This window comes from Pyxicephalus adspersus, chromosome 11, assembly GCF_032062135.1.
Source record: "Pyxicephalus adspersus chromosome 11, UCB_Pads_2.0, whole genome shotgun sequence".
NCBI classification, from domain to species: domain Eukaryota; kingdom Metazoa; phylum Chordata; class Amphibia; order Anura; family Pyxicephalidae; genus Pyxicephalus; species Pyxicephalus adspersus.
Window position 1 is genome coordinate 56,024,690 of NC_092868.1, and position 12,198 is coordinate 56,036,887.

Genomic DNA, 12,198 nt, shown 5'->3' on the forward strand with positions numbered 1-12,198 from the left:
ATTTTGGATTAGGATCTATAAACGTTCCTGGGAAGCTGTGGTTTAGGGGGACGTCAAGAGGTCGTCCGCTAATCCTCAAGTTTCCAGGATTCTCTCTGATCATTTTACAAAACTTCACAGAGACTTGCGGTCTTCAAACTGAGGTCATGGCTCCCTGCCCCGGGTCTCTGCAGAACAACGGGGTACTCCTGGGATATCCCAGATCAACGTGCAGCCGAGGATTTGGCTTTGAACAAGACTCGCGAGTGGTGCCTTTAGATGTTGTGGCCCTGTTTGGGGTGCCTCTCACACAATGACGTTATTCTCTGGAAGAGTGAGGTAATCGGGAGAAATTTCAGCAACAGTTGAGCCCCGCAGGAAGTAATTAAAGCTGCCTTCTTCACCGTTCACCTAACACAGTAGGCCTTTGTGAAGAGGCCGCAGCCAGGGGAAAGAATTCAACTCAACCATTTCTGTCAAGACTTTCCTCGTGTGTTCTCTGCTACTGGTCATAGAAAAGTTTACTTTTTGACCTTTATGAGAACATAACATTCCATAAAAGAGGGGATAGGCTGTAACCCTTAGGGTCTATTTATAAAGAAGTGATCTGATAACAGATTGTCGCATGTTTATTCTGCACATTATAAAATCAGAAGATTTCCCCTTTTTTTATTTTTTATTTTTTTTTATTGCATTGTATATTCTTTTTTTTTATTAGTGATTGTGCTATCTGGATCAATTCTAGAAACAGAAGTACATACCACAAATGTTCACCATTTTTAGCGGAACTTTGAAATTCTTATGGGCCTGTAAATATTTTGGAGTATCGCTTTGATGTGGTATTTTCGTCCGCTTGGTTATGCGGCAGCCCCAAACGCAGGACACACTTACCATTTCTCCATAATGCTTCATAGCAAACTCTAAGACCCCGGATGCTGCCTCCGGCTGCTGGAGCTTATTGTTAATGCTGAAAGAGACAAAAAAGAGGAGACAATATGAGAAAGCCTTCTGGACACAATGGAGAGCGCTGATATAAAACACTGCTCAGTCACACAGGCATTCATGCACCCAGGGTGGCAGGCAGCCAAGTGGTTATGTAATGGCCAATAACGCCGAACTATCCCAACAATTTCATAGACTTATTTTATGGCCGCACGCACACAGCTAAATAAATGCTGTACTGGAAACAAAAGGGATTCACTGAGCTATGTTATGATGCAGGAGTACACACCAGGGGCTGGCAACCTGCACAACAAGGCATGCTGGGATGCCTGTTTAATTCTGTGATATGTACCTATAATTTTGCATGCAATGTCCACACTGATGCTTATCTACTCAAAATGGCTATTACAATTTTATGTGCACATCATCGTGTCAGCACATCCCCTCCTCAACGCAAGAGCGGTAAGATTCAGAGTTCTAGGCTCTGTCCACCTGCTATGGCAAGCAGAGGAGGAATTTACTCATTTTAAATGCCTTAGTTTAAAAATATGATATTTTCTATCAATTAATGTGATGTATTTTAGTACCTGGGTGGCATGGTGGATCAGTGCTTAGCAGTGCTAGGTCTCAGGTTCGGCAGGAAATTAAAAATTAGAAGAATTTTTAAAATGTCAAATGTACCGGTTTTATATGTAAAAATACTCAAGGATGTTAAAAAATATCTAAATTGAAAAAAAAAACTCATAATTTAGCTTACTAAGCTGTAGATATAAGGCACACATTTTTTAAAACACTTTACCTCCACCTTATAATCAGACAAAATGCTCTTTCAATGTTATTAATAACAGACCAAAATGGAGCAAATAAGACAAATTAAATATTGAAGATTGTATACACTTAGGTTTGTTGTAATAACGATCTCCTAATTTTATTAGCAGCCCCCCTGCATGAGGTCCCCCTTTTTGCTTCAGGATTGCCGGTCCTTTGATATATGCTGCACGCTTTGCATTTAAGTATCATACATTTCCTAGACAGCAAAAACCACAAAATTCATCACAAATCACTTTTGGTATTTTTTTATCCCCTGAACGGTACGTGTACCTCTAAGCAATGGAATGTCACATAAACATTTTAACACTGGCCCCTTTGTTATGAGCATTCCTGAGGGACCCTGCGCCAAAACGGGACGCTTGGATCTGCCACTATTTCCTACCTAAATCACAGGGAGGGAGAGAAAAAAAAATGGAAAATCCAAGTTCTCATTTTAAAAGAGAGTTCGCAAATTTTTTTCTTTTTGAAAAGTACAAAGAACTTTTGATTCCGTTTCTTTCATGGTTTCAATATTTATTTAATCAAACAAAATTCAATTTCTAAATCACAGAAGCGTACAACGCAAACCACATTTCTGTGGTCAGAAAAAAAGAAAATGAGAAACCGGGCTCCGTGCAATGAAGTACAGATTAAGTACAACCAGCGGCTCTGGAAAGATGAAGGAATAACAAATACGATTTGGATTTGACTGGATTATGAGCGCCAATAAAACCTGCAGATATTCAGGTTAGAAGATACTATCCCTACCTCCAAAAATCATATATAGGTGCCAATACCAATACATACACAACCATATAAAAAACAGAGAAGAGAAAGCTGGGGTTTTTCACGGCAAGCTTAATTCTATTAGATCAAAATAGAATAAATTGAACACATAGTTCCTATGTTACATACAGAAGGTAAACAGCTTGTTAACTCCTATTAAAAACTTTATGGGAGATAGGATCTTATATTTATTCAGAGAACGTAGGTATAACGTCTTGTATCCCACTGCGTTTCCAGCGAAACTCCTTGGGAAAATGAGACGTTATTCCTACAGGTTTCTACCTCCCCTGAAGAAGCCTGTAGGCGAAACGTGTCGGGATACAAGCTATTATACCTACGTATTCTTTACAACTCATAGATTAGGGATCCTCTGTATAGGTATCAGGTCTTATCTGCCATGAAATATTTCATGGGAGTTACCAAGCTGTTTCACTTCTGAATGTAACACAAGAACTATGCGTACAATTTATTCTATTTTAATATAATAAAATTAAGCTTGCTGTGAAAAAAGCCAGCCTTCGCTTTTATATACTGAGACCTCCAGATACAAATGTGAAAGAACTTCTGTTGAAGTGTCGATTATTTTCACAGGGCGACACGGATTAGCGTCTGGAAATTTTTGAAGCCTGATTTTGACCCAAATGCTATTGTTCTATACTGAACTCTTTGACGTTAGGAGCGTTCCTTGGCTCAGCGCTCTCAAGGCATTGATTGAGGTCTCTGTGGTTCAGGAGTTTGACACTTGAGTGAAGGGGCCCACCGAGCGCCCGCTTGTATTTATTGACACTACAAGAGAGGAGAAAGTCTAAGGCAAATACTGGATTTCCTTTTGTTGAGAGCCTGTCTGTCAGGGTCCCTCACATCTGTAGGCCAGACGCGCTTTTGAGCAGCAGGGCCTAACCTGCCTTTCATCAACATCGGGCGCTTCTGCACCGGGGACATTGCTGTTGTAGGCCGAGGCTGTGAGGACAATGAAAGTCTTGTGTGATAACAGATGAACTCGGAGTAGGAGACCCCCTGGGCTAAGATCTCAGAGAGACATGAAAGTGATATACTACAAAAAGGGCATTAGGGCACCTTCTAACAGGCATGCATTACATAATCTTACACAATGAACTTCAGTGACAGCTTTATTAGGCATTTTACTGGAAATTAGAACATATCTGATGACTGTCAAGAATAAGGAGAAGAAATATAATATCATGTTGGCATGTTTGCCATTCTTGAAGTTTGGAAATGTTTATTTATGTTCCTATGGCTATGTAGACATGTCAGATACAAAAGGCTGGGCTTGACTCGGGCTGAGAATATGATGTGTACAGAGGTTGCCTGACGTTATTCATGGATCCATCCTGACGATTGAAAGAGAAGGGAAGGGAGAATAGCTAAGTTAGGTGCAACTCGCTCGTTCTTCCCCCTGCCCTACCCATAGAACAGAATGTACAGTGCTTCTTTTGTTGCTGGAAGTGATCATGAAAGATCGTTTCCAATAACCATTATTGGGCAGTGTTTTCCCTAGCCCCTTTTAGCCGGGGGCACCACCCGGCACTTTTCAGTAACCTCCCGGCTGTTTTTGGGTGGTTACTGAAGAGCCAGGTCATCATACAGGGGGGCTGCTATCAGCCTACAATTTCTTCCCAACAGCTTAAAAAAAAATTCTAGGTTCAACACTGTTGAGTATGTGTACGCAGCTTATGCATTCACCCTAATAACTTCTGTTCGGATAAAGATGGATTACCTTATCAGGCTCTTCTTGTTATTGGGTGACACTGTCTGTCTCAAATTGTGCCTTCACTTGTCACTCTGTTGAATAGGTATCTGACATGGTCAACTGTTGTCACACGAGGGAATCTGTCTCCAGAAATGTCATACAGCCATTCCCAGAGTGCATGTGTATTCCCCCCAGAATTTTTTTCTCAACTGGGTAGAAGGAGTAGGTGGTTAACAGTGGGCAAAGTAACAAAGTGCACGCATCCCAGTTGTTGCCATAAGAATCCACTAGTCCCCCTTAGTATATCACATTTTCCCATCATCTTTGTATTATTCCCCATCTGTCTAGTGCTCCTGAACGGTGACCCAACTTTTCAATAACCACCTGAAAATAGCCGGGTGGCTACTGAAAAGTGCAGGATGGGAGAGAAATGCAGCAGACAGAAAGTGGCCAAAAAAAATGTAGCAAAGGATGAAAAAATCCTAGCATTTTTTTTTTTTTTTTTTTTTAGAGAGCTTTAGCAAACAAAGCATTACATGTTCTCATCTCCTAAATAAAGTACAAATCTTCTTTGGGGCAAACGGTGGGATATCTAGACAGCAGTTAGGAACACCAAGTTTTGGGCCAGGTTAATGGAGGATTCCTAGAAGTTACTCAATCCCAGCTTACCCAAGGGGTAACCACTTTTTTCTAAATTAGTGAGTTATGAATTTTAATGATCCGACATCCAAATATAAACCACCTTTTTAAAAACATAAAAGCCAGAACAGTAGAGAACTTAGATGTGGATGAGGAGACAGAAGATGGAAAATTGAGCATCTTATTAGTCGGCCACCAAGGGTATATAAGTCAAGGCTTCCCCGCTCAATATGTGCTGCTAGAACAGATTTCACTGCCTGCCCAGACGGAGAGCAGACACACATTAATTTTTACAACCCATGATCCCATTTATGTACATCGCCTCCTGACTAGAGTCGCCCTTTTTATATGATCCTGAAAGATAATACTATAATAATAAGCAAATGGAGTTTTGCCACAGCACCAAGGCGTCAACCAAAGAAAATCTCCAGCAAAGTCAAGACAGACACCATTTCAAAAGTGTGTGCATGCTTTTATCAGCATATATATTATGGCGCCAAGGAAAGGGACTTCCACCGTAAATGCCTAAATAGTAGAGCTGTTTTTATGCGGTTAGCAAGTGAGGAATATGGATTGCAGAAGGAACTTGACAGGGCTTCTAATCTTTCAAAACTGGATGCAAAAGAGCCAAAAATTGTGGCTGGACGTTCACTTTAATAAAAGATTAAATCTTAAAGCCAGCTGCACCTGCAGAACCAACTACACATTAAGGTATTTAATAAAAAGCCTAATACCTATTTACATGAAATTACTTTTTTCTGTTTTTCCTTTGAAAGTTTACGCAGTAAGTGGCAGACATATTGGAACACAGAGTCCACAGACTATTTATAATCCCGCCATAATGTTCTTAATGCTGGAACAGTGGCAAAAACTTTGAGAACTCCCCCCACCTTGTTCCCAATAAAACAACGTAACTCAATGTTCTTTGTTATTGTACTTTATAGGTTGATTATTTTTTCCATTCGGAAATGGCAGTTCAAGGAGCGCTGGCTGAGATACCCAAATGTCCACGTTCAGATGCCCAACTTTGCAAAGGAGGAGAAAGAACATTTTCACAGATACAGCTTTCCAGGGTGGTGCAGCTACAAAGACTCCACCACATTTTTACCACTATCCAGGACCATGGCAGATCTTCCAGATACTTGTCATGTTCCAACCCAAGAATTTCTACATTAAGTCTTAAAAAGTGCACACTAAATGGCCTAAAAAGGAGATTTTTTTCCATAAAAAGCGACTGCTGGCCTTTGAAATTAATGGTCCAGATTCTTGCTCCAGGTATTAGGTCACTGACGTGGAGCATGCACACATGGCAGGACATTAGACTATATTTGTATGTCTGTAGTAGGGGAGCAACTAACCAGACAGAAAAGCTAAAATCATAATAAAAGTCTCTTTCAGTGAAGAAAAAAAGTAAGGCCAAAAGAAAGAATCAGTGAGGTGGTAAGGGGCAAGTGAATGTCATCACTGAAAAGTCAATGTTTTCCAGGGACAGAATAGACCACCTTTTCCAGGGTTTGGGTGGGAAGAAGAGTGACTGACCCAGAAAGGGAAAGTACAGCTGCTACAGCTACATTTCAGTTTGTGTCTGTGTTGCTGTTAGTCTTGATCTAAGACAGTGTTTCTCAACCAGGGGTTCTCCAAAGGTTGCTAAGGGTTCCATAAGTAATGAGCAATTTGTTTCTCTCAAGTCAGTTGAAGTGACATCAACAAATCTTTTTGCCTATCTGTAGGGTGAAATCTTCTCAATGGCCAGCAATGTTAGAGGCATTCTTCCTACTGACTACCACATTAATGTACTGTGATCTGTGGGTATAGAAAGGGGTTCCCTGAAGACCCGAAAGGTATTTGAAACTTTCCTTATCTTAAAAGGGATGAAAAAGGCTGATCTCATGTAATGTTTAGAAAGCAGCTCAATGCACAGGAGAGATATGGGTTGTGCACTGTATTGCCACCTCAATATTTTACTTATATAGAAACCCAACTGAAAGTTTTATGTAGGAGCTATATTTTCTGCACTTAGAAATCCTAAAGAATTGGGGTTCTATTACCCTTGAAAATACAATGGCTTCTCCTCAAATCAAGTCTCATTGTCAATCAAACCTCTAAAGACAAGTCCTCAAAGGTAGCCCCACATTACTTTCCTGATCTCTCAAGGCTTAAAGTGGAACTAAACCCCACAATACTCATCTGTCCCCATTCCCTCACAGGGCACCACCATCTTATTCTTTCCAATTTTATTGACGTTCTTCACCCATCTTGATCGGCTGGGCGAGGATAATGCAACCTTCATGCACAGCTCATCTTTTTGCCAGATACCTGAAGCGATCAAGCAGGTAAGGAGGGACTATTGCAGAAGGAACATCTCCTGTCCCTTTCTGTAATAATGACCTGACCATGGATACTTAAAAGTGGAACTTTAGTTCAGCTTTAACCACAAGCAAAGGACCCTGCACTATCCTCTTGCAAAAAGAAGTAAAGACTTGTTGTGAGGTTAAACTTATATCAAATATGTGGCTTTTTGTGGAAAAATTGGGTTGTTGAGTAAATTGGTTCACCATCACGGTTTATTGAAGTCCTTTATCTGCTTTTTTCTGTAAATATTAGGATAAGCCAGTTCAGTATATTGCTAAAAGCCAATTGGGAGAGGGTACCTTCTATAACTACACGTCAGCCCAGAATTGTAATAAGAAATACTGCAAACCTTCCCCTCCACTATTTCAACCAATACTGAATTGAAAATTCGATCTCTAACCTAGCTGCTCTCCTACTACGATTGTATGTAAAATCATTAAATGGCATCTATTCTCATTATACCGATATCTATTTTAATAAAGAGTAATCCTCTCCGAATTTAGGCAACAGAATGAAAAACCCCAAACCAAACTTTAGCACGTCTGTGAAAAAAAAAAAAAACACCTGGCCTTTCTCAGAGCCTTGAAGAAATATGCAATCTAGCTGGTTAAATAATGGAAGCATTTAGCTTTAATGACTTCCTCTCTGTAATTTCAAGAACATTTATTTTTCTAGCAAGGACACCCGTTCATTTTTATACATGATGACCAATTTTGCATACAGATTTCCCTGTGGCAAATAACGGGTAAAAAAAAAAAAATCATTGCAGATTCCCGACTTCATCTGATCGCCCAGTCGTCTCCTGGGACGGAAATTGTCTTCGCAAGGTGTTTTACTCTTCAAGGTCGGTTGGAAAGTAAACGGAAATGTCGGATACCTCTGCAGACTTAGATTTTTAGTATTTATATTTTTTTGGAGCATCTGATCCCCTTTCCCAGCAGGCCTCCTCCTGCAGTGACTGGTAGCAATCGTTTTTCCTTGCTCACATTCTTCGGTGATGAGGGGACTGTTTTTCAGCTGGTTTCGGGATGGAGAAAAGACCCCGGGGAATTGTGTTCCTGTTGGGCGGGGAGTACAGGTCTGCTTGTTATGTTATTTCTGCCAGCGGTGGAGAAGCAGGCAATGCCATTGAATGGCGTGAAATTTGTTAGCCATTTCCCCAGTAATATTACAGAATCATAATATACTGACATTACAAAAAGACCCAAGAGGCTTATAAGTCTGCGCAAACCAAGGATGTGCTGTGACTAAGGCAATTAGACTCACCATGGAAAGCTAGCCTCACAGCTTTATTTGTAGCTAAAAATATATACAGTGGTTTATTTGACAAACAACAAAGCCACAATGGTGAGGCAAATACAGCTCTGCAGCTTGAAGGTGCAGAATCACGTGACTTTTCTCAGCTAGAGTAGAGAGTTCTCCCTAGCCTCTTTAAGCTGGGTGCACCACCCAGCACTTTTTAGTAACCACTCGGCTGGTTCTTGGGTGGTCACTGAAAAGTTGGACTACAATACAGGAGCTGTCACTCGCCTACAACTTCTTGACACCTAGCTTAAATAAAATTACTGTGGCGTAAACTGAAGAGTAGAGCTGTGCTTTAATGAAAACTTCTCTTTAGTATTGGGACTTCCATTGTTAATCTTTCATTGGGAAAATTTGAGTTGCCTGGTTGTCATGCTGGCCCCGTAGCTTCAATTACCTGAAGCAAACATGGTGTATTACATTGTCTGAATACTAAACAAATCTAATAAGCTCTTCGGCGCATGGTCCTCTCCTCCTTGTCACTGTCTGTATTCGTCTGTCATTTGCAACCCCTATTTAATTATAGCGTAATATGATGGCACTATATAAATCCTGTTAAATAATAATAATAATATACTATAACACAAAAGTGGTTTCCACCGGACATTTATGTTAAAGCAGAACTAAAGTTCCACTTTAAAAATGTTTGATCACGCAGGACTTTGTTGCAGAAATTGTCAGGAAACATCCCTGCTACAATAATCATGGTCATCTCAGTTTAGGATGCAGAACAACCGGCTTCCCCTGTGAGTTACGTAATCAAGACCAGGCCAATTAAGACGGCCAAAGATGACAAGGAGGAAGAGGAGAAGAAGAAAAAACAAGATGGCGGTGCCCTGTGATGGAATGGGGACAAGTGAGCATAAGCAGGGTTTAGCTCTGCTTTAAGGAGCAATGGCAGCTTCCGAACTGAAAATACTACATTATTATTACTACAATATTAATATTATTAATAATACTACTATTATTTATTACATAATAGTAAGTCAGGTTGAAAAAAAAAAAAAAAGACACATCTATCAAGCTCACTAAGGAAAGTTAACTCTATGGACATAATTAATCCAGAGGAAGGCCAAAAAAAAAAACCCTGGCACAATTTGCTCCAATAGGGTAAAAAATTCCTTCCTGATTCCATGAGGCAATCGGATGTTCCCTGGATCAGGTCTTTTATCTTTACTCTAAAACTTAATTACCCAGGTATATTCTGTGCAATATTATTAACTATTAACGTAAACTCTAAAGGGAACTGTTACATTGCACATTCATATTTTGATATCTGGTTTAGTCAGCTTCCTTCGCCTATCTGTCATTGGAACAATGGGCCTAAAGCCTGAGCAAACTCCCAAGTAGAAACGCATTGTCACAGGAGTACAGTAAAGTTTTCAGAGGCTTTCAAGAAAACCTGTCAATTTGCTCTGAATGGGTTAAGTCATACATTATCTTCAAAAAGATGGAAGATTTCCCCCCCCCCCCCCTCGAAGCCTTCATAGGACATCTGTCCTCCGAGATCAAAGCCACACAAAATGAATGCAACCAGTTACCGAGCATAGTAGCTCCAGCGTCCTACTGTGTTCTTCCATAACCAAAATCACCTCTAGAATTCAGGATAAACTGAGATACAGATTGGGGATTGAAAGGAGTGGCCTGAGCTCTAACCTGCTACAAAGTCTGTATTAGCATACCTTCTGTGCTCCATGTATAAAGAGTTCCAATGGGCTTTGGAGCGGAATTGTGACAATTGCCTACAAATAACCTTTTATACACATTTTCTTAGACACAGTTTAACTCATCTGATCCTGGACTGCTGAAATCTGATTCCTGATGGTTGTTCTGGTAGTCTAATATTAGATGATATATCACTTCACCTACATTAAATTATTTTGGTGCCGACCCCAATAGTTTAGAAGTAATAGTTAAAGAAGGCAAAAAAGCTGGGGTTTATCGGCAGTTTCAGAAATGTATTTCACTGTTACACATACATAAGTAACAGCAAGTTAAACAAGATAGGTATTAAGCATTCCATACATTGCAAACATTACAGATCAGTAATTTCCAGCTAAATACTTATGGGAACTTGTAATTGGTATCTATACAAAAACAACTAGGATGAATTCCATATGCAAAAACGTTTCAAACCCGACGCGTTTTGCCGATAGGCTTCCTCAAGGGATGCACTGAGACCGTTACAATAAGCGGAAACTAGTTCTGCAATAATGTAGAGAAAAAATTATATTTAAAGTATCCTGAACTTGGTGTGGGGTCCAGTTTTAGCAGTGTTAAGGATTATCCCAATGTCAATAGATAACCTTTAATTGTGGCAGAATAATCTAAGGTTTTCTATGGGGCATGAAGTGCTGGCATGTTGTAGAACTCTACAGATCCATACAGCTACGAAACTGCTGGTGGAGAGATTTCAGTACCCAGGTTAATGAGCAGCAGACAAGTCTAGAGATGGCCGATAATAGAGAAAGCCTGTAGGTGTTACCGAACTTTAGCAGAGGAAAAGTTGGCCCTGCTAACCTGCCAGTAAGGTCTGTGCTGTGCGGCAGAGCAATATAAATCTTAGAACTGTAAAAAAAAAAAAAAAAAAAAAAAAAAAAAAAAAAAAATGAAATAAAAATCTCTGGAACGTAAAACAGCTTCCATTTACCTATGATGAGTTATAGTTCTTATTACAATACCTATCATATATAAAAAAAAATTAAAAGCACAGGTATGCAAATGTGTCCTTGTACTCAGCTTAGGAAGGGGTTCCTGGGCAGTGAAGCTGCAAGCTCTACAGTGTGAAGTAGTTATAACTAATCGAATTTAAACAAAATCAAAATGATTGACAAATGCTTTGCATTCCATGCAGAAACAGACTGAATATTAATGGTTGCACTGGGTTGTCATTCACTGTTAACGGAACCCCAAATACATCTTAAAGATACACAGTGTGGCAATGTGTGGCCATGCAAATGCAAAATTAAAAAAATGAGAATTGTGGGGGTGGCAGGAGTTATATTAAACAACTTGATAAACATCAGTTTTCCAACCTTATAACCTATGTAACCCAGGTTGTCCCTGCAAGGCTGATCTAATGGAAGCGCTCTCACCTAACGTTGGCCTGCTGTAACATGAATGGGGCTTTTTTGTCTCTGGAAATTTTTCAGAATCTCAGAAAAGAAAATTTGCACGTCTAGCCCTGCCCTGAGGTCAGACCCGTGTTTATGCCAGTCATGCTTCAAATCAGTTACAAATTTTTACATCTTCATATTGTCTCCTCACATCCATTACTCCTGAGATAATTAACATGCTTGCAAGTTGAATCTGCATGAGAATTTCCAAAAGAAGCTCTTAGAAATAAAAATCATTTCATGGCTTCCTGTGTGCAGCCTGCCATGCTCTAGGCTGTATTTGCCACCTGCTGGGCATCCAAGGATGGGGTGTCGGGCACTAAATGGGGGGGGGGGGGGGGATGCAGAAGCTTGTAATTAGGATGAGATAACTAAATACATGAGGAGGAAAAGGGTATAAAAAACACTGACCAGCTATTGGAGAAGGGGGGTGCAGATATTTATACAGAACTGCCACTGAGCACCAATATGGCAATTCAATTGTAATTTAATTGTAATGTAATGTAAATGTAATTTTACTGTCACTGACACCAACGCTGGTGGTCATCACTGTGGCCACTG

General features: G+C 40.1%; 1 protein-coding gene across 10 annotated transcripts in view; it reads right to left on the reverse strand.

The window, feature by feature from the left end:
• Window positions 1-12,198, reverse strand: part of MTOR (mechanistic target of rapamycin kinase) — a 90,963-nt gene that overhangs the window by 47,911 nt on the left and 30,854 nt on the right. For all 10 annotated transcript variants that reach the window (XM_072426926.1, XM_072426918.1, XM_072426917.1 and 7 more), the window contains exon 31: window positions 871-946. In XM_072426926.1, coding sequence (XP_072283027.1) covers window positions 871-946 — 76 coding nt within the window. The remainder of the gene's footprint in view (window positions 1-870; window positions 947-12,198) is intronic.